General features: G+C 39.4%; 1 protein-coding gene across 1 annotated transcript in view; it reads right to left on the bottom strand.

The window, feature by feature from the left end:
* Positions 1 to 4,106: 4,106 nt before the first annotated feature.
* Positions 4,107 to 27,760, bottom strand: part of ngef (neuronal guanine nucleotide exchange factor) — a 45,574-nt gene continuing 21,920 nt past the window's right edge. Inside the window, exons 6-15 of the mRNA XM_006799284.3 lie at positions 26,983 to 27,143; positions 26,724 to 26,876; positions 24,817 to 24,946; positions 12,385 to 12,459; positions 10,993 to 11,082; positions 7,978 to 8,135; positions 6,340 to 6,498; positions 5,629 to 5,708; positions 5,444 to 5,548; positions 4,107 to 5,310 (exon numbers count right to left, since the gene is read on the bottom strand). Of these exons, the coding sequence (XP_006799347.2) occupies positions 5,099 to 5,310; positions 5,444 to 5,548; positions 5,629 to 5,708; positions 6,340 to 6,498; positions 7,978 to 8,135; positions 10,993 to 11,082; positions 12,385 to 12,459; positions 24,817 to 24,946; positions 26,724 to 26,876; positions 26,983 to 27,143 (1,323 nt within the window). The 3' untranslated portion in view covers positions 4,107 to 5,098. The remainder of the gene's footprint in view (positions 5,311 to 5,443; positions 5,549 to 5,628; positions 5,709 to 6,339; positions 6,499 to 7,977; positions 8,136 to 10,992; positions 11,083 to 12,384; positions 12,460 to 24,816; positions 24,947 to 26,723; positions 26,877 to 26,982; positions 27,144 to 27,760) is intronic.

Below are 27,760 nucleotides of genomic sequence, written 5' to 3'. Positions count from 1 at the left end.
CGAGGGCCGGTGTCCTGCAGGTTTTAGATCTCACCTTGGGTCAACACACCTGAATCACATGATTAGTTCATTACCAGGCCTCTGGAGAACTTCAGGACATGTTGAGGAGCTAATTTAGCCATTTAAATCAGCTGTGTTGGTTCAAGGACACGTGTAAAACCTGCAGGGACACCGGCCCTCGAGGCCTGGAGTTGCCCACCCCTGAGCTAGACAAACCCTCAAGTCTACTGTATACATCGTGTTCACCTGTCAGCTGTTTAACACCTACTGCTGATTTGGAAACCACACCCACAGTCGATGGTCATTGTGAAAAATAAGTCATGTTTATATAATCAATCCCAGGTGTTATGGAGAACATCATGGGAAAATGTCAACCATCGCTGCTGAATAAGTGTATTTGTAATATTTTATTATAAGTTTATTCAATAAATGAGTTCAGGTTACTGAGAATTTAATTTGGAGAATTGTTTTAGCAAATTTCTACAGCCACCTCAGACAATAAATGTTTTTTTTATTTGTTTTTAAAATAATCCTAATATTCTAATAATCTTTAGCCCTTTATTTATTTATTACCTGGAAATAATCATAGGAAAAAAAGACTTGGTCTGAATAGTGTCAGCCAATGATTTTTGGGAAGTGTTTATTACCCTCTGTGTAGCTTACCTGTTCTCACTAGTGGCCCCTAAGTACACTGCACCCAGGCAGTAGAAGAGCATGCTCTCCACTGAGGAGCGGTGCTGCCAGCAGCAGCTTCCATCCAGGTTATTTTTCCTCAGGACATGGAGGAAGTGCAGCCACTGCTGGGTTTTCTTTACCAAGGCATTGGTGTTGTGGGTCCAGGTGAGATCAGCAGAGAAGTGGGTGCCCCGAAACCTGAAGGTGGAGGCAGATTCCAACTTTTCTCAATAATTTATGATGAGAGTGGAGTGGATCTGTCTGTGCCTCCTGACATCCATGAGAAGTTCTTTCATTTTAAGGACTTTCAGCTTCAGATTGTTTTCTGGTGACAAATTCTGTACCTCCTCCATGCCTGTGCAGAGGGGGTTTGAGCACCTGCCCCTTTCCAGAAGGGTGTCCTAAGTGCCCTTTTCTTGAGGCATTTATTTATTTATTTTTTTTAATGTGTGTGTGCGTATACAGTCCTGCCTGTACCCCTCAACAATAACATTTTATTATTAATTACAATTTTGCTAAATAAAAGGATCTGGCTTGTGTTAGTCACATGACGACCATTAACCAATGCTCATCCTTGAGCAAGCGTGCTCTGCCATCAAGGGTGAACAAGCTCACAACGACCATGCACATTTTTTGCTGTTTTCAAACATGAAAATTGTGAAAAAAATATGATAAATATGAAAAAACTGTGACAACTATGGTGAGCATAACAGATGACCTGACTGTGAACAAAGGAAAACAGAGGACTTAATACACACAGGAGGTGATCAGGGGAAGTGGGAACACATGGGGAAACAGCTGACTGAAATAAACATAATGACACCACAGGGGAGGTGAACCTCTGGAATATTATCAAGAATTTGGAGACTACTGCTCAATTCCAGGTTCTTAAACATCAGTGTCTCCAGTGTGGGTAGGAGTGTCCCACGAAACGTGTTGTCTTCTCCCTGAAGAATGTCGAAGGCCACTGTAAATGGCCTCATGACAGTGCAGTACTCCCTTTAGGACTCATGTTCGCGCTCTGTCATGGCTGTCAACCCAAACTTAGAGAAGATGGTGTTCAGCTCAACCAGAGAAATCTCGCACATTTTAGCCATGGAGTCATAAAACGAATTCCATCTGGTAGTGCAAGGAACTAGCAGTTTCTTTCCAATAATGCCATCCACTGTCTCTGCGGCCACTTTTGAATGACTGGCCTTGTTCCATAACCCTGTGCACTTTGTGGTAGCACTTCTATATACCACTTTTACTTCTGGTCATGATAGTAACTCCTTGTCAACATCATTTCAAGAAACAAGGTTTAATGTGTGTGATGCACATCTCTGATGTGGTCGCAAAGTGATCACCACACCAACATTATCATCATTGTCATTATCACCAAAAGTTCACAAAAGTTGCCTCATCCTCATCATTCATCCTCCTCAACTGGCTGGTACTTTTTGAAGGCCTTGACAAAATTAAGGCCATTGTCCATCACAGTTGATGTTATTTTGTGGGATATGCCGTAGTGTGAGTGAATCTTGTCCAACTCAACAGCAATATTATGTAATTTTACACCAAAATCACTTTTATTATTTGCTGTACAGATGTTTGGTGACTAGTTTTGTTGAAACATGTGACGTTGAGAGGTGCTTCATAAGATTCGAATTGCTTACAACTTCTGTGTAGAACTTCAAGGTGAAATAAGTGAACTGAATCCACGTATGAATAAGGCTGAAACCTGACAAAATCTGGAAGATATGAACTGCTGTGAATGTTATATTTCCCTGTAAGTTCTTGTTTCCTCAGAACCAGGCAGTCAGTGATGGGAATAATGACGTTAAAATAAACGGCATTACTAACACTGTTACTTTTTTTAGTAATGGGTAATCTAACTAATTACTTTTTCTATCATTACAAGGCAAATGTGGTGCAGGCGCTCAATCAACAGAAGCCCCCAACCTGTTCACATCATTTTGTTCTTCCCCACTAGGTAAAACACCAACCGATATTGTTTTGAGATGTGAAGTTAGAGACACCAGCAACCACTGTTAGTTTTCTTCCAGGAGCCAGACCAGGCGACACAGAAGGAACCCTGAAACTGCTGCCTAAGGATAAATATGTTTTTTCAGCCACTGTCGTTTCCCTCTCTTCTTAGATTGCCTGAGATCTTCAGCCTGATCAGCTCCTATGCCTTGTTATTTTGCATTGTGATTTACACTGTAAATAAATATTTAAAAGAAGTGTGTGATTAACTCTAAAGCCTAACCTTTTGCTGGCATCAGACAGGTATTTGCAAAGTTTAACTAAGCATCTGTAACTACCGTAACTCCTGAACCATTTGCTCAATTGGGAGAATTCCAACACGTTCTGGAAGCAGCAACTCTGCGTGTTTCAGTGATATTAGGGTGATTATGGTAATCCCAGGCAGTGTCAAGCAGCCCAATGACAACGAAGGTTGGTTAAGAGAAGAGAGAATGATTGAGTGGGATGGCAAAAACAGACATTTTATTGGGCATTTAGGGTTATTTTTACAATGTTTTTTTTTCTTTTTTTTACTGTTTTGTTTTTGCTGTTTGCTGTGTTGTTTTCTGTGTTACAATACCAATATTTGGATATGCACTGTTTACTGTAATGACCCTAATATCACTGAAAAGCACAGGGTTGCTGCCAAAGGTTCAAGATTATGGTACTTTGGCCTAAACGTTTGACCTAAAACCAATGGGAGCACCTGCGCTCCCATCAGATTTAATGGGTTAAGCTGTTCTGTTTTTTTGGGTCCATCTCTGTGACACATGACAATGGCTGCAAGTGCAAGAATGCAACCAGAGAGTGGAAAAAAAAAACCAAAAAGGATTTTTAATATTTTCTAAACCAATTATCTTTTCTACTCTAAGCACGCCATTAGTTCCACTGGCATATATCAAATCAACAAGGGCTTCTGGAAGTGTGTATTGTTGGGTAGGCAAAAACAAACTTTCAGACATCTAAATTCAGTTGATATCAGCAAGTTTCACACATCTGTTTTTATTAACATTAGTATACATCATACAAATTGCTAATTGTAATCCTTTAGATCCAAGGATGAAAATGCTTCATTACTGTGCACAAACATTATATTATAACAGAATTTTGGAGTCATGCATAGTGAATAGCTGTACATAGTTACATTCTAGACAGTTAATTTAAAATTAATTGCTTTTGCTTTTTTTTTTTTACCCTTTTGTGTTTGTTTTCATGAAATTTTGTGTTTTATGTGCTATTTCACACCGAATAGTTTTTTCTTTGACAGCAAACAAGAGTTGCAGCTTGAGGTTATTGTGGTAGACCAGAAATCAGGAGAAAATCAGGAGAACTGTGTGTGTTCAACACACACTAGAAACAAAATAGCCCCTTTTTGTACAACAAAAGCCATGCAATTACTTGTATTTGTACATATATATATATATATATATATATATATATATATATACACACATTTAAAGTGCAGAAAATGTTTATCACAATTATAGTACAGGTCTGCAACGTATCAAGCAGATAATGATGGTTATAGAGAAATGGAGAGCAGCAGAGTGGTCTTGACATACAAATCACTGGCAATGCTGTAATCAGAAGTTGTCAAATTTCTTGTTCATTGGTTGTCAGTCTAAAGAGGGTAGAGCTTATTGCATGTGAAACTTGGGGCAGTCATTAGAGACAAAACAGAGTGAATTTAAATGAACACTAGGAATCTTATTTCTGAGTACATTTTAGTTCTTGAATGCATTCTGTTGAACTCATTAAACTGAAGTCAGCATTAGGTCCTCCTTCTTGGTTGCTGATACAAGATTTAATTTAATAATTGAAAACTTCATTACTTTATAATATACAGTGATATAAAACAATTGACTGTGTTTCACCCTGTGTTTGTGCTTGACCGTCAAAGAGAAACAAAACAAAGCGTTCTTTGTTTTTATTGTTATAGTTTCCGTAAATTCTGTAAATTGATAAAGATCTTTTCATCATTTTGTCCATTTGTAGTGTGTTGGGTCTTTTTATGTAAGTGTAATGAAAGTAGCTTTATAATGAAATGACTACAGCGTTACAGTTTTAAAACCTTCTCAATAAGGGGGTTTGACAACATTTAACTTATTAATCCATTGCACACAAATGTGCGGTCCTGCAAACACATGTAAACATTTATGCAATATGAAGCATTTCTTGCACCAGTTGTGCATGGTGAGTTTTAGTTTTAGTTTTATCTGCCTTGCTTGCCCTGAAAGAATATCACTGGTTTGAGTTTTTGACTCAAGTACTATATTTTTTTTCCCTTTTCACGCTACAATTGTGGAGTTTCAAAATGATTTATTGTTGTGAGGGAATACGATGCAATTGTCTAAAAATAAAGTTACATTACTGTTATAAATTAACTGCTATTCTTCACTGCTGCCCCCATTTGATTAGTTCATGATTTGGAGAAGATGGAGCCTTTTGCATGTCTTCCTGCCCTTATGCCAATCTTGGCTCCAGCATGAAGGCCACCTTCATGGGCCTGTTGGATCCTGATGGCTTCTCTCAGGTTCTGAGCTCGGACTTCCTTGTTCTGGATTTCCTCTGCTACTCGACTAGGGAACCATCCCCTTTCACCATCATGGAGCCGTTCACCCATCATCCAGCCTGGAATAAAGAAGACCAGACCCAAGGTGACCAAAGACAAAATTACAGAAAATAATGCAGAAACCAAAACGTATCAGGTAGAAAAAGCAATTGTTTTTGATAACAAACATAAGCAGATTTTGTATCTACACACCATCATCTGTTCTCTCTAGGAGGTTCAGAACATCAGCCATTTCAGTAGAGAGTTCATCTGGTTCCTGAGCTGAGTATGACTGAATACACTGCACCTGTGGAGAATCTGATAAAAGTCATAGACAACTTAAATTCATGTCTACACAGACAAAGAAATTTACTTGTGGGTTCCGTATTCTGTCTCACCTGGTTGGTGGGCACTAGTAGACATAAAGCGTGTGCGCCGGTTAGGAGTGAGTGCACATATCCATCGAAGCTTATCACTCCTGCCCACATGATAGTACTGATTAATAATCATTTAAAGAAAACAGACTACCACGTTGCATTATGGTATTTTCACCTTTTTTTGCAAGCAGACAGTCCATACAAAACAGTTTAAACCTGTAAGATCCAAGCCAATGCCATGACTCCTTCCATAGAGGGAATCGTAGAACATGTGATTTCTTGGACCATACTTGGAGCATGATTATTCCTGCTCCCCACTGACCTGCACTTACTCTGCATTTAATGATCTATTCAAATGTACACTTTAGTTTGTCTCAGTAGTTCAGCTTATCAATATCATGCACAGACTTGTTTCCTACATGAACTTATGGAAATTTCTTTACAAACTACAATGAAGTTCATGATTTCACCCATTCTGTGGCATAACTGGAGACATTTCAGAAGTGCTAAAAAGCTTCAGAAGGACTAAATTGCTTTACTTAAACAATTTTGCAAAGTTTGCTCACATACAAAGGAAGGCCCAGTCCTTTAGGTTTCTTGACTGTCGCAATATTTTTCTTGCCTTGTCATATTTTTCCTGTCTTTACACTATATTTTACAAATAATGGAAATAGAAGACATGATAGAAACTGCTTAATGGAATGCTAAGAGGATTCTTCTCTGAATACTCACATACTGGAGGTCTTGAGCATATAGTTGACCTCACGATCATCTTGGTTCTCAAGCAGCTTAAGATTAAAAACATTGGCCAGCTGCTGACCTTGGTCTTCAAGATCTTCTGTTCTCAACATGGCCCGTGTACAGGAGTCAATAACCTGGAACTTGTCCCCACTGGTAACAGTGTAACAGAATTAATATCCCCTGTTTTACAGAGCAACAGTAAAATGATCTGTTGTACTCTAAACATTTCGCAGTTTCCGCTTTATTTGGCACACTTTAGTAAAGTAGTCTAAACAGTAATCCTTACTAAAGATAGCTTTTAGTTTTTAGTGAAGCTGTTTTAAACACATTATTTAATTTATTGTCAGTACAGTAGGAGGGAATATCAGTTTATTATATAATTATATAATTGACTAAACTAGCAAAAAAGGTAGACTAATTGACTAGTCTAAAACTAAGAAACTAAGAAAATTTGAAAACCGTTTATGAATGATGCAAGCTGTTCAAAAATTCACAAAAATCACTTAAATAAGAGTTAAAATCTAAAATAACAAAACAATAACTCATCGATACACTTTCTTCCGCTTATCTGAAGTCTAGACTAGCTAATCTTAAACTAGCGTGTTGTAGGTTCGACCCTCCTGTTCCAGAAAGAAATTAGCAGGAACACCAGAGGGGCAAAATGCAAGCTACAACACAACGGTCCAGTGGACATCAACATATATGCCCTACCAAGCACAGCCAAACAATTTACTACATGTATATCCCACCACAAACATAACTAAGTGTCTTACTGAACATGATCCGGAATCAACTTTTTTAGTGCCTTGAGGGAACTGTTGTTGTGATTTGGCATTGTATGAATAAAATTCAATTGAATCTTTTGTTGTAAGCAGGGCAGTGATGATTTTTTCTCATCCTGTTACACCTTGTCCAAATTCTTTGTCTGTACAAACAATGTGTACAAGGTGCGTTTTGCTTGTGTTTTGGTTGTAAGCCTTACTGCTTCATCTTGCATGTGTCTGCGTTCTTTGTCTCACTGTATCCACAGGATAGCCCTCTCTCCTGCTGACATTTTAGTGTTCAATCTGTTCACTGTGTCTTGCAATTGCATAGCTCTTGCTGCAGTTTCTCAAACACATCTTCATCTTCAACAATTCTATCAATTCAATCTAAACATTTGGATATATGTTGGATATGTGTGTAAAATAATATTAAGCATGTAACATGTAATGTATTTGTATGGTAATAAGGAGAGGCTCCACCAATCAGTAGAAAAAAATCCAATCAGGCAATTGGAAAACCTAATTGATTAACTTTAAAAATGTATAGATGTTCCCAATTAGGAAATTGAAGGACACACTTAATGTGTATATATTGTATAATTATTTATAGATTTTATAGACTTTATATATTGGTCTGGCTTGATGGGGGTCCGGGGTATACCCACACTCGGCTGTGGGTATACCCCGGATGTTTAGTTTGGTTGATGAGATTTTTAAGAAGTGTTATATTTGACCAAGCAAATAAAGGTTTTTGTCAAAAGACTGAAATTCAGAACTGAACCTAAATCCATGTCAGGTGCCAATTAAATATCTATTCAAAAAATTGACAAAACTATTGTGTTAGAGTACTTTACTAAATGCTTACCTGGGTTTGGTGACCAGCAACAGATTATTAAAAAGGAACAGGTAGACAGGCTGGTAGAGCTTACGGCTTCGCATGGTCCTAGTACTCTTTGGTCCACCCATTTGCTGTACGTCGCCCTTCTTTAGCAACCAGCGTGAGTGGGAAATGATGGGCACAGACTACAAGGTTAAGAGAAATAACAAACAAAAAGGGGTACAGACTTACTGAATTGTTCCAAAACAGAATACATTTGGAAATTCAATGAACCTAGCAGTGGCCATTTACCCACAAGCAAAGAGCAAGCAGTTGCTTTGGGTGATATGGAAAACATCTCAGTCACAGAGATAAACATGTTTAATTAACAATGAGAATAATAGCCAGCTCAAGGTGTCCATAAATCTAACTCAATTATCTGAAACAATACATTTTCTCTGTGTGTCAAAATGAAACAGGTACATGTTGGAACCAGAACTTGACCAGAATTCTCCTCAGACTTCTCATTTGCTGCATGTCTTGCAACAAATTAACAACTGAAGGTCAAACAGTTCTTGATCTCTGTTAGGTGTTTTCTTTGCTGCAATTTGAGCAAGAAAACCTAACTCCTGATGTTAAAAGGAGTCTGCTACTTGACCTCTGTGAAGCATTGATGATTAGGATGGTAATTGTATCCTCATTACCAGAAGTACCCTACCATTAAGACCATGTCTGATGAGGCTTTAGTGGACATGCATCTCTCTTCTCCTGTGTCAGGTCTCTGCTGAATGTTTTTTGTTTCCTATTTTTAAGGACATGACTTTTAGGTACTTTCAGGTACTGTTCATCTACTGCAGATCAGTTTTTATGCCACTTCTTCTTTTACCATCCACTTGCTAGTTTCCTCAAATTTCAAATGTGTTCCACATAATGCCAAAATATCCCACGTTTTCAGCTAATAGCTATTTGGTAATCACCTTTTGGGAGAAAAAATATTCTATTCTATGCCCTTCAAACTGTGTTATCATTGATAAATATGTGATGATCATAGATTCAACTAAAAATATTGGGGAGAAAAAAGTGTTTTTCACAGTCCCCTGGTCCTCCCTTGCTATCTAACCTGTAGCCCATGCCGTCATTCACAGCTGTCATCTTAAGGCTGACGTTTCTCCACAGTCACAACCAGATTGTTACAGTCCCAGTCCCAATTTAATGGTCTAAAACAGTTCTTAGTTTTGTGTCTGCTTCCTGGTATGAAATCTTTTTATCTTAGTGCAGACTGACCCTTAATGCTGACCTTTTGTGTCCAGCAAGTGCATCTTGGCCTAGCATTGGCTTGGTGACAGAATGATTATGGTCATTACGAACTCACTGGATTCAGACTCCCTCCAGAAACCCCTCTCCACACATGGAGCTCAGCTGGAAAAGCAGAGATGATGGTTCTCTACCACCTCACTTCCAAACAGGAAGTAATTATCATCTCCACGTATCCCATTAGAGTCCTATTGTGTTTCAGTCTGGTGAGAGGCAGAGCACTCAATGTGTTTTACAGAGCAACAGTAAAATGATCTGTTGTACTCTAAACATTTCGCAGTTTCCGCTTTATTTGGCACACTTTAGTAAAGTAGTCTAAACAGTAATCCTTTGAAGCTGTTTTAAACACATTATTTAATTTATCGTCAGTACAGTAGGAGGGAATATCAGTTTATTATATAATTATATAATTGACTAAACTAGCAAAAAAGGTAGACTAATTGACTAGTCTAAAACTAAGAAACTAAGAAAATTTGAAAACCGTTTATGAATGATGCAAGCTGTTCAAAAATTCACAAAAATCACTTAAATAAGAGTTAAAATCTAAAATAACAAAACAATAACTCATCGATACACTTTCTTCCGCTTATCTGAAGTCTAGACTAGCTAATCTTAAACTAGCGTGTTGTAGGTTCGACCCTCCTGTTCCAGAAAGAAATTAGCAGGAACACCAGAGGGGCAAAATGCAAGCTACAACACAACGGTCCAGTGGACATCAACATATATGCCCTACCAAGCACAGCCAAACAATTTACTACATGTATATCCCACCACAAACATAACTAAGTGTCTTACTGAACATGATCCGGAATCAACTTTTTTAGTGCCTTGAGGGAACTGTTGTTGTGATTTGGCATTGTATGAATAAAATTCAATTGAATCTTTTGTTGTAAGCAGGGCAGTGATGATTTTTTCTCATCCTGTTACACCTTGTCCAAATTCTTTGTCTGTACAAACCTATTGTCCTATTGTGTTTCAGTCTGGTGAGAGGCAGAGCACTCAATGTGGCCCAAGCAATAATGAACTCCAATGATGATTGCTGCTATTCTTTGACTCAACAGAACTCTGACTTTTTGTCATCCTGGCTATAATGCTAAAGAGAACCCTTAGCTACAGCACTTTCAGAAAGACATCTACTGTTGACAAAATGTGTTCCTCATTATTGTAAATTTAAATATTATTATGAAATAATACACATAAACAGCTCCATTCAAAGTGCGATGGATGTCTCTTCTAACAAGACCAGGTTTTCCCCAGAACGTTTCTCAATTAACTTTAAAGTCCACATCAGTTTTGGACACCACTCAGACAGACAGCGAGCGATTGAAGGGGAACATGTAGCCTAACATGTCACTCCACTACTGGGAAGGGGAGCAGAGAAAACTATAGAGTCCGACATTGTTTTGGCCAAGTTACACACCAATTGACTAAAAGTGATACTGTACTGCAGAAAGTCAACACCAAGTGAGAGTGCCACCTAAACAAGGATCTCAATCCTAAAGAAAACCTGTGGAGTTAGCTGAACCTTTGAGTTACCAAGAGGCAGGCAAGAAAGTCATTGTGCTGTGAGTTTCTATAAAAAGACATGGGCCAGCATCCTTCCTGAGATGTGTGCAAACCTGGTGACCAACTACAAAAAAAAAGTTATTTTTTGTTTATTCACTCTGTCTAATGAGTCTGCACTTCGGTCCAAAAACCAACATACTCCCTCTTGATTGAAAAAGCTTGTTACAATAACATGTATTTTACCTTGGATTTAAACTCAAGTGTCTTTTCAATGCTGATAAGCTCCTCGGTGCGACTCATTTTTCGCACCCCTTCATTACACTCTTTTACAATCTGAGAAAGAAACAAATATTAGAGACAAAGAAAAAAATGCTTTACCCCATAAAACAGGACTAAACATAAATTCAAACTGTCCATAGAGTTATATTATTATGTGATGTTGTATATATTGCAACCCCAACTCTATAACATTTTAATGGAATTAAACAGAATTCAAATACCTGCAGATCTCATAAACCAATATTTTAGCTACAATATAACACAAGGAATGAAATAAGTATAAAATAAAACATTTGACTATTTCATGAAAATATTTAATCACTTTGAATTTGTTACATTCTCTAAAAAGTTGACAAAAGCCTGAAAAAGTAATGCTAAAAAGAAACAAGGGGAGGAACATTTTGCAGCTTATTAGTTTAACTTGCTGTAGACAAGTTAGCAAAAGTAAAGTTGTGGTTCACCAGTTTCCACAAAACTGGCCGTCCAAAAATGCAGTTTAATACTCTAAAGCCTAACATGTCGCTGGTGTCAGACAGTTATTTTGCAACATTTTTTTAAAACATCTGTAATGATTTTAATGTGGCACCTTGACTGGGATTACTGTAATGACCCAAATATCAGTTGTTGCTTTCAGGAACCATTGGAATTTTACTATTGCACCAGTGGTACAAAGGTTACCGTACTAGTTTGACCTAAAAGTTCTATCGTGCAAAGAGCATTATGAATCAAAATTTGAAATTTGTTTTTTAAATGATATTCATTGTATCCTTCAGTCTAAAAACAAGAGCGATCATCTGACTAATGGGAGCTTGCTTCAAAAGCCTGCATCTCTGACAATACGAGGCCTCATTAGTGATACTGGCCACCTTGCACACCAAGGTATATACAACAACATATGCGCTCATCCAGATAATGCCTTATGTGAATTGCATTTTAAAAAGGCTGAACTGCTTACTGTAGATATTTTTAAAAATCAAGGTTTCATCGTATAAGAGTCTAGATTTACCTGTCTGCAGTCAAGACTTCTCACTAACTGATAACACTAAACATATAATGAAACAAAATGGGAAATAAGACCTTTTGGTTGTATCTCTTAGGATTTTATATCAGACAAGAATGGGAAAGCATTCTTCTCCTCAGTTCCCATACATTTCCAGACTGTTGTTAAAAGAAAAGTCGATGACGCTACACAGTAATAAACCTTGTCACAACTTTTTTGAGACATGTTGCTGCCACCAAATTCAAGTTCAACTAAAAATGTTTTTAAAATGGGGCAGTAGTAATAGTGTCATAAATCAATTAATTATTAGAAAATCAAACACTGAAAAAGGAAATAAAAAGAAAAATGTTGCTCACCTTCTCCAGTTCATGATGTGCTTTAATGGCATTTGCTTCCCTCTCTGACTTTTCTTCAGCTTTTTTCAGAATGTTCTGTCAAAGACAAAGTGGTCATCATCATCATCATCATCATCATCATATACATTTTCTTTGCAAACGTTCACTGCTTAAAACGTTAAAGGAACACTTCAAAATCACATCAGATTTCACTGGAAAAAAACAGCATGGTAGATAATGTTAGTTAGGATAGAAAGGACCACATCATTTGATGAAATGTAAAACTATTCACCTATAAAAAGTCAAACTGAAACAAAAAAACAGCAGGCTACTTGTGATGGTCCGTTTTGAGTTTTGGGGATGCTTAGTGGTTTCTAGTTTTGATTATCTTTGTATTATAGTTTTTACATTTTGTACTGTTGTCATTCTGACTTTTTATTATAGTGTCATTGTTATGTCCCAGTTATTTCTGCATTGAGTTACTGCAAGGTTGTTTTTATTTCCTTTCTGTATCCCCATTCTATCCCCTCAGTCTTGTCTCTTGTCTCTTAGTCTTGGTCTCTGTGTTCATTACTTCCTGTTTTATTTTGATAGTCCCTTGTGCTGTGTGCATTCAAAATGAAAGATTCTGAGGTCTAACCTGGAGGCATTGGATGGAGTGAAAGATAATGTCCTAGAGGTGTTCTACTGTATTTAAGTAAGTGTGGGGGCCAGTCAATAGTATCAATTCCTTCATCCTCCAGGAACTCCCCGCATACTCTAGCATCATAAGACTAGGAATTGTTGTGCATCAGGAGAAACCCATGAAACACCACACTAGTGTAGAGCCTGACAATGGGTCCAAGGATCCTGATAACCCTGGCACTCAAGGTGCTTTTGCCTAGCCTGTAGGGGTCTGTACGTCCCTTCAATGATATGCCACCCCAGACCACCATTGACCCATCAAAGTGGTCATACTGAATGATGTTATAGGCAGTATAATGTTCTCCCCAGCTTCTCCAGACCCTTTCACGTCTGTAACATGTGCTTTGAACAAACCTGTTCTCATATGTAAAAACCACAGGGCACCAGTGGGGGACCTGGCAATACCAACTGGGATCCAGAATTCTGGGTAGAGAGTAGAAGGGTCTACTACAGGATGTGGGGCCATCAGGCCACATTCATGAAGTCTGTTTCTGATTGTTTAGAGACATTCACACCACTGGCTTGCTGGCTTATCCTTGAACTCATCCTGTGCCTCCTTGCACAGAGGAGCAGATACCGGTCCTGCTGATAGGTTGAAGACCTAGAGCAGGGGTGGCCAACTCCAGGCCTCGAGAGCCGGTGTCCTGCAGGTTTTAGATATCACCCTGGATCAACAAACCTGAATCAAATAATTAGTTCATTACTAGGCCTCTGGAGAACTTCAAGAAATGTTGAGGAGGCAATTTAGTCATTTAAATCAGCTATGATGGATCAAGGACACATCTAAAACCTGCAGGACACCGGCTCTCGAGGCCCGGAGTTGGCCACCCCTGACCTAGAGTAACTTTGTGTTTTCTTATGCTACAAGTAGTGGCACTGGCAAAATGCAAAAAATAGTGAAAAAACAATCAGGAAATGTCAGTGGCTTTCACCTTTTGAGGAATTGTCTTTTTACGCATCTAGTGAACCTGTTGTTAATTTGATTAACACCAAAGCAGCTTAAACTGTTGAAGAACCCCTTGTTTGTGTGTGTGTTTGTTTGTTTGAGGTGTGTCTTTATGCAACACTGTCTTTGGAACAAAATCATGGTCCCCCATGGTACCTAAGCCTACCTCAAAGTATGAACGAGAGACAAATAACTGAAGTCTAACTGACTCAGATATTGCCCAGATTAACAAGGTCCACATCAAGTTTTCAGGAAACAGGACATACTGATGAGTAGTGGGATAGGGATACTGGAACAAACCATACATAACTGATAACACAGTATGGATTGGTTGTTACTCTGCCAGCAAACCCACTGAGGGAGGTTATTTACAACGCATATGGGAACTGTGGATGAAGTGAGATCCAGCATTCCTCATTATGGTGCTGTCCTGTCTGTGGTAGCAGTTCCCTAAGTTGTGATGTGTGTGGACCCAAATGCAGACAAACAAAGGCGGGACTGAACTTAACAAAAAGCGAGCCTTTGTTGTGGCTGATGGAAAACATGAAAAACAAAAGGCAGAAGGGAGCAAAGACAGAGCTAGCAGTAAACTACACTGGAAAAACTAAAACACTAAACCTTGAACATGGGACTAGAACATGAGTACCTGGAAACATGATGTGAGACAAACAGACAACCTGACAATAAATAAAGGAAAAATCCACCCACTAAATACACAGAGGGGTGACGAGGGAAGTGAAAACACACTGGAACACAGCTGGGATAAACATAAAGACACAAAAGTGAAGCAAAAGTGAACACACTAAACAGGAGATGAGAGACTGTCAAAGTAAAACAGGAAACATTAAGACGCAGACAGTGCACACAACTTGACACAGGAGCCTGGAGGAAGGAATGCTCAGGGAAACTAGACGGGACTTGGGAGACAACGGGAGGAGACACAAAGAGGGGAAATGCAGAAACATTTAAGGGAGATGAGGCTCCCTTAACTGAGAGAGGGAGAGAGAGAGAAAGGGACACGGGGGGAGAGAGATCAAGAAAGAAAAATGGGTGGAAACATGAAAGCACAATACAGACAGGGGAGACAAGAAATGCAATACAAGGAGGGGAACATTTTAAACAGGAAAGGGAGACGAGACACAACGGCGCAACACAGAGGATGTCATGGACTCAAACAGGAAACGGAATGACACAGGGAGAGCATAATTAACTTAGACAGATAAACCATGACTGAACTAAACAACATAATAAAAAAACTAAAACATTACAACACAAAGAAAGCAGAAAACACCATAAACTCAAAATGCTGGGTCAAATGACTCCAGGTAGAAACAGGAGTGATACACCTCCTGCTGTCAGACCTGCAGGTATCAGGCTGTGACGTTCTCCTTTATATTGGACAGAAATTATTTTTTGGAGTGACACAAATAATTTGTGTGGCATCATACTGAATGCAGAACAGCTGATTGTTATGTAAATAGTTCGAAGTGGTTATTTAAAAAAGGGTAAAAGGTAAATGGCTGCAAATAACTTTGTTGTTTGCAAAACTTGTGCGTATGATTTTAAAACTGACAATTTATATTTGCATTTAAAGTTATGAAATATGATTCAATAAACGTGTTTGTGGTTGTTACAGTAAAAAATATAACTTTTTCTACTCTAATTTTATGTTTTTTGTCTGATTTTAGATCAATTGTATTAATACAGTATGTCAAAATGAAAACAAAACTGTAAATTCAGACATGTGGGGTTGTGCTGATGATACCAAACAAGGCAAAGTAAGTAGTTTTTAAAGGTGAAATGTAGAGGTCAAATCAAAAGTAGTCAAAAATGGCCAATTATACCCTGGACCCCAGAGGGTTAAACATTTTTTTAAAGTAACGCAATAGTTACTTTTCAAGTAATTAATTACTTTTAGAATCTTGTAACTCAGTTACTAACTCAGTTACTTTTTTAAAGAAGTAACTAGTGACTATAATTAATTACTTTTTCAAAGTAACTTGCCCAACACTGGTGAGGATGCTGTTCATGGACTACAGCCTAGTGTTTAACACTAAAATTCCAGACCTTACCACCAAATTGCACCTAAGCCCCACTGCCTGGATCACTGTTTGGTTAGAAATAACCAAACAGCGTCAATCAGTCCAACTCAGTGTGTTCCTTCTTCCTAATGTTGCTCTCACTTGGTATTACTACATCGATCACTACGACCGTCTTATTCTGCATGTCTACCACTACTATGTCCAGTGGTTAGCCACCACCATTTTGTCCGCCTGTATCTGGAAGTCCCACGGGATCTTAACTCGGCCATTCTCCACCACCCCTGGGGTGTCTCACATTTTGACCTCGGGGCTTCCAGGCCATATTCGGCACAGACACTTCTGTATACTATGCCGGCCACTTGGTTATGTCGTTCCATGTATGTTCCTGCCTGCTAGCATCTTGGACCCTGCTGTTATGTGCTGGATTGTCTCAGGAGCATCTTTACACAGCCTGCACCTGGGGTCTTGCCTGGTGTGATAGACCCCAGCCTCTATGGATCTTGTGCTCAGAACTTGTTCCTCTCCTACCATGATTAGTGCCTCTGTGCACTACATCACTCCAGGCCTGGAGTGATGTCTCCTTCACTCCAGGCATACAGCTTGATTTCGTCTAGCAGTCCAGCTTTGTCCAGCCATTGGCAGGATTTCTGGATGTCAGCCAATTTCTCTATCTGCCGGTGGTACATACTGTCCAGGGGCCTATCCTTCCATGATGGTTCCTCCTCTTTAGGGATGGGTATCGAAAACCGGTTCTTGTTGAGAACCGGTTCCCACTGTTTCAATTCCTTGGAATTGTTTGCCATTTTTGCAAACGATTAACTAAATAAATAAATAAATAAATAGAAGTTAATAAATATAGGCTAATATAGACCAATATAGGCTGAGCCACTGGCTTTTTTATAGTCCATCCAGGCAGTGCACAGGTTGGTCTGGTTTTAAGGTCTCGAGTGACTGCTTTATCTACCAGTAGATATAGCTTTGCCCCTCTGGTTTTTCTATTCCTTTCTGAGCCATATAGCTGTTCATCTTAGCTGCTACAATGACAGGATCTTTCATGTAGTGATGAAGCAGGTCTTTAGGGTTTAGGACTGTCCTGCCTTCACTTAGCCAGTCTGGGTATGTCTCATCCATTAACAGCTGGTTCATTTGTGCTGCCAGGTGCAGTTAATTTCTTTAGACCGTAGGGAACTGTCCAACTCTTCAAGCTGTCCAGCTCTTCAAGCTTGAGTATATTTCTTGGATGTCTTCTCTTTATGATGGTTACTTAATCCTGTTTAGGGAGGTTACTTTGGTCTGTTATTAGCTCCACAGGCCACTGAGCATTGTTATTATAAGTTGCCGCCTTCTCCGATATGCTCTGTCACCACCCTTGGTGGGGCTGTTCTCATATTGTTCCCCTGCCACTGAGAGCACATCGTGGATGGTTCAGTGGAGTACAGCTGGTTTATGCTCCTGGCTCCTGGAAACAGCCTACATACCAAATGAAAAGGATGGGCATGGCTCCAGACAGTTCTGTGATATAAAGGTCAGTTGAGGTCAGCTTCAGTCTGAGATTTGATTTAGCATTCAACATGCTTGTCACAAATGGAAAAAGAAAGTGCATGGCTTTCCCTAAAGTATTTACTGGGCAGCTGTGTCCAAAAGTCCAACCATGTCTGATTTCTGAAAGGGGACTTCAGTGTCTCGTCACAAGACAGTTCTATTAAACTCTCCTGCTGAACAACTGTAAAATCTTCTGACATGTCAGATGCTTTGATGCTGATGCCGTTTCTCATCCAGCTATTCACTTCTGCTGTCCCTGGAAAATATTTACTGAACTGTTGTCTGAAAGAGACAAAGTATGCAACAATGTTGTCTATGACTCCATTGGCAAGGTTTAGGTTGTTGTCAGACAGGAAACTCTCCAAACTGGGGACAGCTGCCTTTTGCTGCTCTACACACCCCAGTTCCTGCATCCTACTTAAATTCAGATATTCAAATAACCTCTCTTAGGAAATCAGCCACAACCATCTGCGCCCATGGCCTATGGATCACCTTGAACTTAAAAGACTGGAGAGCCAGATATCACTGGTTGATCCAGGTATTGGCATTCTTCATGCGATGGAGTGAATGCAGCCGGGATCTGAACAGAGGGTAAAAGGGTTGCCCAGGAGGAAATAACGAAGATAGGCGACTGCCCATTGCATGGCCAAGCACTCCTTTTCCACTGTAGGCAGTAGGCAGAATGAAAGGTAGGGAAACATTAGGACTGTGGAGCAGGTGTTCCCCATAAAAAGCCTTCTTTACTTGCACAAACCCTGCCTGCTACTGCTCTGTTCACCGGACCAGATCTGTGAGGGGCTGGTCAACTAAGTCGGGCATGAACCACCAGTAGTAACCAGCCAGCCCCAAGAGCCGTCTCACCTCTTTTTTGGTCTTGGGATGCAAGCAGAATGTGAAGGCTGCTGTTATTTCTATCTGAGGGTGTATCTGACCACTTCTTAAGTGGTACTCCAGATACTGTAAATCTGGCCGTCCTACTGCACTCTTCTTTGGGTTGGCTGTGAGCCTCAGAGACTCCAGGACTGTGGCTACTCACATACTCTGGTCAGATTCCACTGGTGATGATAACGTCATCCAAGTAGATGGAAGGATATGCAGCATGACACAACACCCATAAGGCATTGAAGGGTGGTTGGGGCTTCAAACGAGCCGAACAGAACTGTGACTTATTTTTACACACCGTACAGAGTGCAGAAGGCTGGTTTTTCCTTGAACTATAGAGGCAAGGTAATCTACCAGTAGTCCTTAGTTAAATCCAATGTTGTGAAAAAACAAGCAGTGCCAAACTGATCCAGGACCTGGGGCATGGAGTAAACGTCAAACTGTGACACTGTCACTGGCTGCAGCTGCTGTCATTGCTGTAGTAAGGACCCAAATGCAGACATTCTGAGGGCAAAACTAGGTTTTAAGGCTATTGAGGCAAAACAATGACAAGAGGTCACTAGGAAACACTAACTGGGCATGAACTAAATCATTAAGGATGTGACACATGAAGCAAGGAACATGAAACTAGAAACATGAAAACCTGGAACACGTGAGGAAGATGAACAGATGATCTGACAAAGGGGTGAGGAAGACAGAGACAATAATGTGAATGTGTGTGTGAATAGGTGGATGACTGGATATGTAAAGCGCTTTGGGGTCCTTAGGGACTAGTAAAGTGCTATATAAATACAGGCCATTTACCAATATATATCACTGGGTGATGAGGGAAGTGGAAATACATGGGAACACAACGGGAACAAATTAGACATAATGAGACAGGGGAAGCATTACTGAACACATTGAGCACAGGACGAGTGACTGTCAAAATAAAACACGAAGTACATGAACGCACGAACATCGACAAGGACACACAAGCTTGACAGTAGAAATGGGGATCTACAAAACATGGAGGCATATAACAGACTCGGGGAGACAAAGGATGAAACACAAGGTGAGGAAAATGGGAACAGGTGAGGGAGATGAAACACAGAGACACAATTAAGGAACCGAGAAACAAATAGGGAACACAAACATGAGACGGAGAGGGAATAAACAGAGACATGACAGGGAAAACATACACATAGGACATGACAGACTCTCAGAGGAGACACAGGGATGAGACAAAGACATGAAAACATGAAAACATGAACCAGAAATAAAAATAATCTCTGAGGGATGAAAGAACTAACTCAAGACTAATCTGTATAAACTTGAATTTAAAACATCTTCATGATGCAACGGAAAGAATCACAAATACAAAATAAACTAAAAATGCTGGGTCAAAGACCCAACACCCTGGCTGACACCTCATTCACCTACCAGTAGTCTACACAGAACTGTATAGACGTATCTGTCTTCACCACCATGGGGGCTACACAACATGCTATGTGACTTGTTTTACTCCCAATTTTAGCATTTCAGCCAATTCTTTCTGACGCTTTGTCTAGCAGGCTAATATTGTATTGTTAGGCTCATTTGGTGTTCGCTCGCTCTGTGGTATAGTATCACTTCCTGTTCCTGCTCAAACACAGTGGTGTTCTGAGTAGCTTATTTGCTTAGCAGTTTAATTAACAACTTTTAAATACATTCTTTTTTCATAGTATAATCTTCACGTGCTTCATCCGAAGCACACTTTCTGTGTACTCACTACCTAAGTTATAGCCAAAGTATTCACTCACTGTCTCTGTACTGTTTCGCTAGCTTAGCTCGTAGCCGACTCGTTAGCACCATGGCTACTTCTCCTGTCCCTCCTGCACTTTCTTGCTCATTGTGTCAGATGTTTAGTTACTCCTCGGCCTCCTTTAGCAGTAATGATATCTGTAACAAATGTAGCATATTTGCAGCTCTGGAGGCCAGGATTACTGAATTGGAGACTCGGCTTTGCACCCTTCACTCACCCTTAGCTAGCCAGGCCCCTGTAGCTGGTGCAGCCGAAGATAGCGTAGGCCCCGCTAGCTGTTCCCCGGCAGATCGCAAGCAGCTGGGGAAAGACGGCTGGGTAACGATGAGGAGGAAGCGTAGTCCTAAACAGAAGCCCCAGGTACACCACCAACCCGTTCAGTTGTCTAACCGTTTTTCTCCACTCGGTGACACACCCGCTGGGGGTCAAACTCTGGTAATTGGTGATTCTGTTCTCAGACATGTGAAGCTAGAGACACCGGCAACCATAGTCAATTGTCTTCCAGGGGCCAGAGCAGGCGACATTGAAGAAAATTTAAAACTGCTGGCTAAGGGTAAACGTAAATTCAGTAAAATCATAATTCACGTCGGCAGTAATGACACCCGGTTACGCCAATCGGAGGTCACTAAAATCAATATTGAATCGGTGTGCAACTTTGCCAAAACAATGTCGGACTCTGTAGTTTTCTCTGGTCCCCTCCCCAATCAGACCAGGAGTGACATGTTTAGCCGCATGTTCTCCTTAAATTGCTGGCTGTCTGAGTGGTGTCCCAGAAACAATGTGGGCTTCATAGATAATTGGCAAACCTTCTGGAGGAAACCTGGTCTTGTTAGGAGAGATGGCATCCATCCCACTTTGGATGGAGCAGCTCTCATTTCTAGAAATATGGACAAATTTATTAAACCCCTCAAAATATGACTATCCAGAGTTGGGACCAGGAGGCAGAGCTGCAGTCTTACACGCCTCTCTGCAGCTTCCCTCCTCCTGCTACCCCCCCAAAAACCCATCTCCATAGAGAGTGTGTCAGCTTCCAAAAAGACAAAAAACAAACTAAAAACCAGCAACAAACAACTTAAACATTTACAAAGAAAGAACAATACAGTATCCACATCTGAACCAAAGAGTAAAACAGTGAAATGTGGATTATTAAATATTAGGTCTCTCTCCTCCAAGTCTCTGTTATTACATGACTTAATAATTGATCAACAAATTGATTTACTCTGCCTTACAGAAACCTGGTTGCAGCAGGATGATTATGTTAGTTTAAATGAATCAACACCCCCGAGTCATTCTAACTACCAGAAATCTCGAAGCACAGGTCGAGGGGGCGGTGTGGCAGCAATTTTTCACACCAGTCTATTAACTAATGAAAGACCAAGACAGACTTTTAATTCATTTGAAAGCCTGATGCTTAACATTGTCCACCCCAGCTGTGAAACTCAGAAACCAGTCTTACTTGTTATCATCTATCGTCCACCTGGGCCTTACACAGAGTTTCTGTCTGATTTCTCAGACTTTATATCTAATTTAGTTCTGAGCTCAGATAAAATAATTATTGTGGGTGATTTTAACATCCAGGTTGATGCTAAAAATGACAGCCTCAACATGGCATTTAATCTGTTGTTAGACTCAATTGGTTTCTCTCAAAATGTAAAAGAACCCACCCACCACTTTAATCACACTCTAGATCGTGTTTTAACATATGGCATAGAAACTGAACATTTAACAGTGTTTCCTGAAAACCCTCTCCTGTCTGATCATTTCCTGATAACATTTACATTTACAATAATTGATTACGCAGCAGTGGAGAGTGGACTTTATCAAAGTAGATGTCTTTCCGAAAGCGCTGTAACTAAGTTTAAGAATATAATCCAGCCACTGTTATCATCGTCAATGCCCTGTACCAACACAGAGCAGAGCAGCTATCTGAACGCTACCCCAACAGAGGTCGATTATCTTGTTAATAATTTCACCTCCTCACTACGTACGACTCTGGATACTGTAGCGCCAGTGAAAACTAAGGTCTCTAATCAGAAGTACCTGACCCCGTGGTATAATTCTCAAACACGTACCCTAAAGCAGATGACTCGTAATCTGGAGAGGAAATGGCGTGTCACAAATTTAGAGGATCATCATTTAGCCTGGAGAAATAGTTTGTTGCTTTATAAGAAAGCCCTCTGCAAAGCCAGAACAGCTTACTACTCGTCACTGATTGAAGAAAATAAGAACAACCCCAGGTTTCTCTTCAGCACTGTAGCCAGGCTGACAAAAAGTCAGAGCTCTTTTGAGCCAACCATCCCTTTAACGTTAACTAGTGATGACTTCATGAACTTCTTCACAAATAAAATTTTTATCATTAGAGAAAAAATTACCAATAATCATCCCACAGATGTAATATTATCTACAGCTACTATTAGTACCATTGATGTTAAGTTAGACTCTTTTTCTCCAATCGATCTTTCTGAGTTAACTTCAATAATTACTTCCTCCAAACCATCAACGTGTCTTTTAGACCCCATTCCTACAAAACTGCTCAAAGAAGTCCTGCCATTGATTAATTCTTCGATCTTATATATGATCAACCTATCTCTAATAATCAGCTATGTACCACAGGCCTTCAAGGTGGCTGCAGTTAAACCTTTACTCAAAAAGCCATCTCTAGACCCAGCAGTCTTAGCTAATTATAGGCCAATCTCCAACCTTCCTTTCATATCAAAAATCCTTGAAAGAGTAGTTGTCAAACAGCTAACAGATCATCTGCAGAGGAATGGTTTATTTGAAGAGTTTCAGTCAGGTTTCAGAGTTCATCACAGCACAGAAACAGCTTTAGTGAAGGTTACAAATGATCTTCTTATGGCCTCTGACAGTGGACTCATCTCTGTGCTTGTCCTTCTTGACCTTAGTGCAGCATTCGATACTGTTGACCATAATATCCTATTAGAGCGATTAGAACATGCTGTAGGTATTACAGGTACTGCACTGCAGTGGTTTGTATCATATCTATCTAATAGACTCCAATTTGTGCATGTAAATGGAGAGTCCTCTTCACACACTGAGGTTAATTATGGAGTTCCACAGGGTTCAGTGCTAGGACCAATTCTGTTTACATTATACATGCTTCCCTTAGGCAGCATCATTAGAAGACATAGCATACATTTTCACTGCTATGCAGATGACACCCAGCTCTATCTGTCCATGAAGCCAGATAACACACACCAATTAGTTAAACTGCAGGAATGTCTTAAAGACATAAAGTCTTGGATGGCCACTAACTTTTTGCTTCTTAACTCAGATAAAACTGAGGTCATTGTACTCGGCGCTGAAAAGCTTAGAAATATGGTATCTAACCAGATTCTTACTCTGGATGGCATTACCTTGGCCTCCAGTAACACTGTGAGGAACCTTGGAGTCATTTTTGACCAGGATATGTCCTTCAACGCACATATTAAACAAATATGTAAGACTGCGTTCTTCCATTTGCGCAACATCTCTAAAATTAGAAATATCCTGTCTCAGAGTGACGCTGAAAAACTAGTTCATGCATTTATTACTTCCAGGCTGGACTACTGCAATTCATTATTATCAGGATGTCCAAAAAACTCGCTGAAAAGCCTTCAGCTAATCCAAAATGCTGCAGCAAGAGTACTGACAGGGACTAGAAAGAGAGAGCATATTTCTCCTGTTTTGGCTTCCCTTCATTGGCTTCCTGTTAAATCCAGAATTCAATTCAAAATCCTGCTCCTCACATACAAGGTCTTAAATAATCAGGCCCCATCTTATCTTAATGACCTTGTAGTACCATATCACCCTATTAGAGCACTTCGCTCCCGCTCTGCAGGCCTACTTGTTGTTCCTAGAGTATTTAAAAGTAGAATGGGAGGCAGAGCCTTCAGTTTTCAGGCCCCTCTTCTGTGGAACCAGCTTCCAGTTTGGATTCGGGAGACAGACACTATCTCTACTTTTAAGATTAGGCTTAAAACTTTCCTTTTTGCTAAAGCATATAGTTAGGGCTGGACCAGGTGACCCTGAATCCTCCCTTAGTTATGCTGCAATAGATGTAGGCTGCCGGGGGATTCCCATGATGCATTGAGTTTTTCCTTTCCAGTCACCTTTCTCGCTCTCTATGTATTAACAGACCTCTCTGTGTTGAATCATATCTGTTATTAACCTCTGTCTCTCTTCCACAGCATGTCTTTTATCCTGTCTTCCTTCTCTCACCCCAACCGGTCGCAGCAGATGGCCGCCCCTCCCTGAGCCTGGTTCTGCCGGAGGTTTCTTCCTGTTAAAAGGGAGTTTTCCCTTCCCACTGTCGCCAAAGTGCTTGCTCATAGGGGGTCATATGATTGTTGGGTTTTTCTCTGTATCTATAAAGCGCCTTGAGGCGACTTTTGTTGTGATTTGGCGCTATATAAATAAAATTGAATTGAATTGAATTGAATTAATTCCAAGGAACTGAACTACTGGAACCAATTCTCAATTTCCATCTCTACGTATGGTATGGGACAGACAGACAGACAGACAGACAGACAGACAGACAGACAGACAGATAGATAGAACAGTGTTGGTAAACTCACCTGAACAAGAAGCTTGAGCCTTGTAATCCTTTGAAAAGGAAGGATGAGGAAAGATGTAAAGGACAGGCCCCTGACACATGAATGGTTTTCTAGTGTAGCCATAGCGTCCCGAAATTGCTGGTTTCCGTCTCTGGACAGACAGTCATAATCAGAACTTGGACATTCAAACACATTGCTTATTTGAATACTATATGTTCTCCATATACTATATGTTCTTCTCCTTATCTCTATATGTGTTGAGAGATAAGTAAAGTGGCAGTGCAGCAGTATGTCTATGACATGTCTTTGGCCTGTACATATTTAATGGTAGGTTAAAAGGAGGTTCTTTAGGGAGATTCATACTAGAATCAAGAGCAATCAGCTGCACCCTTTAGGGTTCATAAAAGCAAATCATTAGCCTCCATCTCAATCTGTTCCTAGTATCCTTTTTTGCATACCCACTTTCTGCATATCCTTCTTTACTACATACATATATCTCCTCTCTTGTCTTCTGCTTTTCACCCTTCCTCATTGCAAAGCATCTTTCCAAATCATTCGATCTGAGGTGCCCCTCTGATGTATTCATTTTCCAATCTTGTCCATTCTCATCACTCCCAATAAAATTTCTTAACATCTCTGCCACCTCTAGCTCTTTCTCTTGTCTCTTTTTAGTCATATATAACCAAAAGCAATATGGCCCTACCAAAGATGATACAAATAAGGTCCTGATATGGTCACTAATGACATCAAACCTTTTGTGTCCACCTACATAAAATCAATAACTGCAGCCTTTAAATGCAAAACACTAAACGTTTGAACAAGAATGCAAAATAAAAAATAAAAATACATGGCTAACACCAAACATTGTGAAGAAAAAAAGCAGTCTTACATGCAATTAAATATGAACTGCCTTTTGCAGCAAATAAAATTATTTTCCCATGAAACTTGTATATGAAATGAAACCAAAATTAGATATGAGATAGGCGGAAAAGCTACAATACAAACAACCCACAATCATTACCTATCCAAACTGACAACATTTGGAGAGCACATTTTGAAAATCACTACAATGACATACATATGAACCCCATTAATTAAGACAACGTAAAAACACTTTCAAAAAAGCAAGAAAGAAACCAGAATCCCCTTAAAAATTTTCCAATTACCTGGAAAGAAGTGAAAACAAAGGAAAAAAATTAGAAGCTAGAAAGGGATTAAGCCAATAATCTGGGCTTTATAAATTGGGTTAGGGGTTAGGTTAAATTGAGTTTGTTAAAGACGTTCCTTAAAGTAAGTTAAAATCCCTCCTGAAACCTGGTGACCAACTACAAGAAATGTCTTTCTGTTGTACTTGGCAACCAAAGTTGATTCAGTCATGTTTTGCTTAGAGATTAAATACTTATTTCAGTCAATGGCGTGCAAATAAATGTATAACGTTTATGTAAAAGCATCTTTTTTTTTGTTGATATTTTGTCTGTCTCTATTAAAATTTATTAACGGATTTCATTTATAAGCAAACTTACAAAATTCATCAGGCATCAAATAATTATTTCTCCCATTGTACTGGTCATACCCAACAACACTGCATTTTCTCAACATTTGTTGAGAACACATGCAAAAACTTAAAGTAAAAAGCTTAACAGAGACTTAAAACATTAACAGATGATATTTATTTTAAAACTTTCTCTAATTCCAAGCATGTAATTATCATTAACAGCAATGCATACAAAAATAGCAGGAACTATATTGTGTTGTTTTAACAGAAACAAAAACACTATGAAAAATTAATTTTTAAAAAATATAAGTGTGAATAAATATAAATTACGATCATTCATATTTTTCTAACAACAACAGAAAAAATGACTCATACAACACTCCATAATTTAACTATTTGTGTATGAAGAAGGCATATAAAATATAATACTCACAAAATGCGTCTGTAGTTCTTCTCCTGGTACGCCTGATTAATGACGTATGTGATAAACACATTGAAGTGTTTTGCTGCATGGTAATAAACAATGTCACACACATCAGGAATCAAAATAGACTTCTCAATTCGGTGTTCAAGATCCATCAGGAACCTGAAAAGATTATGAGATTTCTATAACTCAAGGATATTGTGTAGCTAAATTTCACAGTTAAGACTTAATAAACTGATTTTGGTTAACATGTACTAACATATCCCACCTTTCACTGGCTTTCATCACTTCCTCGATGTTGGAAAACAGAAAATGCATGTCGGACTGGCTTAGAGTGTTCACTAAAGCAGGGTTACGTAGGAAATGTGTCTCTAAAATTTCCAAACTCTTGTAGTAGGATGCCTCTGAAGTGACCAGCTCAAACATGGCCTAGGGACAAAAGGAAATTTCAATACAGTATAAACAAATCACTACCAGGGCAGCTGTCTTTTAATTTGTTTCTCAGCAGCATTGTCAGTCTGTCTACCAGTTGGGCAAATAGTCTTTACTTAGTCCCTTCTAACCATTGCACTTTACAGTGTGTTTTTACTATCTAACCATTCACACACCAGTTCTAGTGGTTTGCTTGGGAGCAACTTTTGGGTTCAGTGTCTTGCCCAGGGCAATTTTAACTTGTAGAAGGATCAAATACCAAATGACCAACACCACAATTAATTGATTATCCACCTTATCACATAAGCTATGGTCTACACTGAAATATTTTAGTATCACTTAGTACATTCGTCTATTTGCATGCCATTTATATGTTTTGCATGCACACATATGCTAAGATCTCTTTATTAAGTGCCTGATTGAGTCTGCTAAGGTCAAACGTACATGTCGTTACACTTTCTGGAGCTTAGTGTATTTTTTCTAAAGGATTTCCCAAATTTATGATTAATAAAGTACACTATATAGACAAACATAGTGGGCCAGTCCTCTTAAATTTTAAATGCAGGTGTTTTCAGTCCCATTGCCACAGGTGAATAAAATCAAAACCTTGGATT

Source organism: Neolamprologus brichardi, chromosome 1, assembly GCF_056152115.1.
Source record: "Neolamprologus brichardi isolate AB-2024 chromosome 1, ASM5615211v1, whole genome shotgun sequence".
Classification (NCBI taxonomy): domain Eukaryota; kingdom Metazoa; phylum Chordata; class Actinopteri; order Cichliformes; family Cichlidae; genus Neolamprologus; species Neolamprologus brichardi.
The sequence above is the reverse complement of the archived record's forward strand: the minus strand, read 5'-3'. Positions and strand labels throughout refer to the sequence as shown.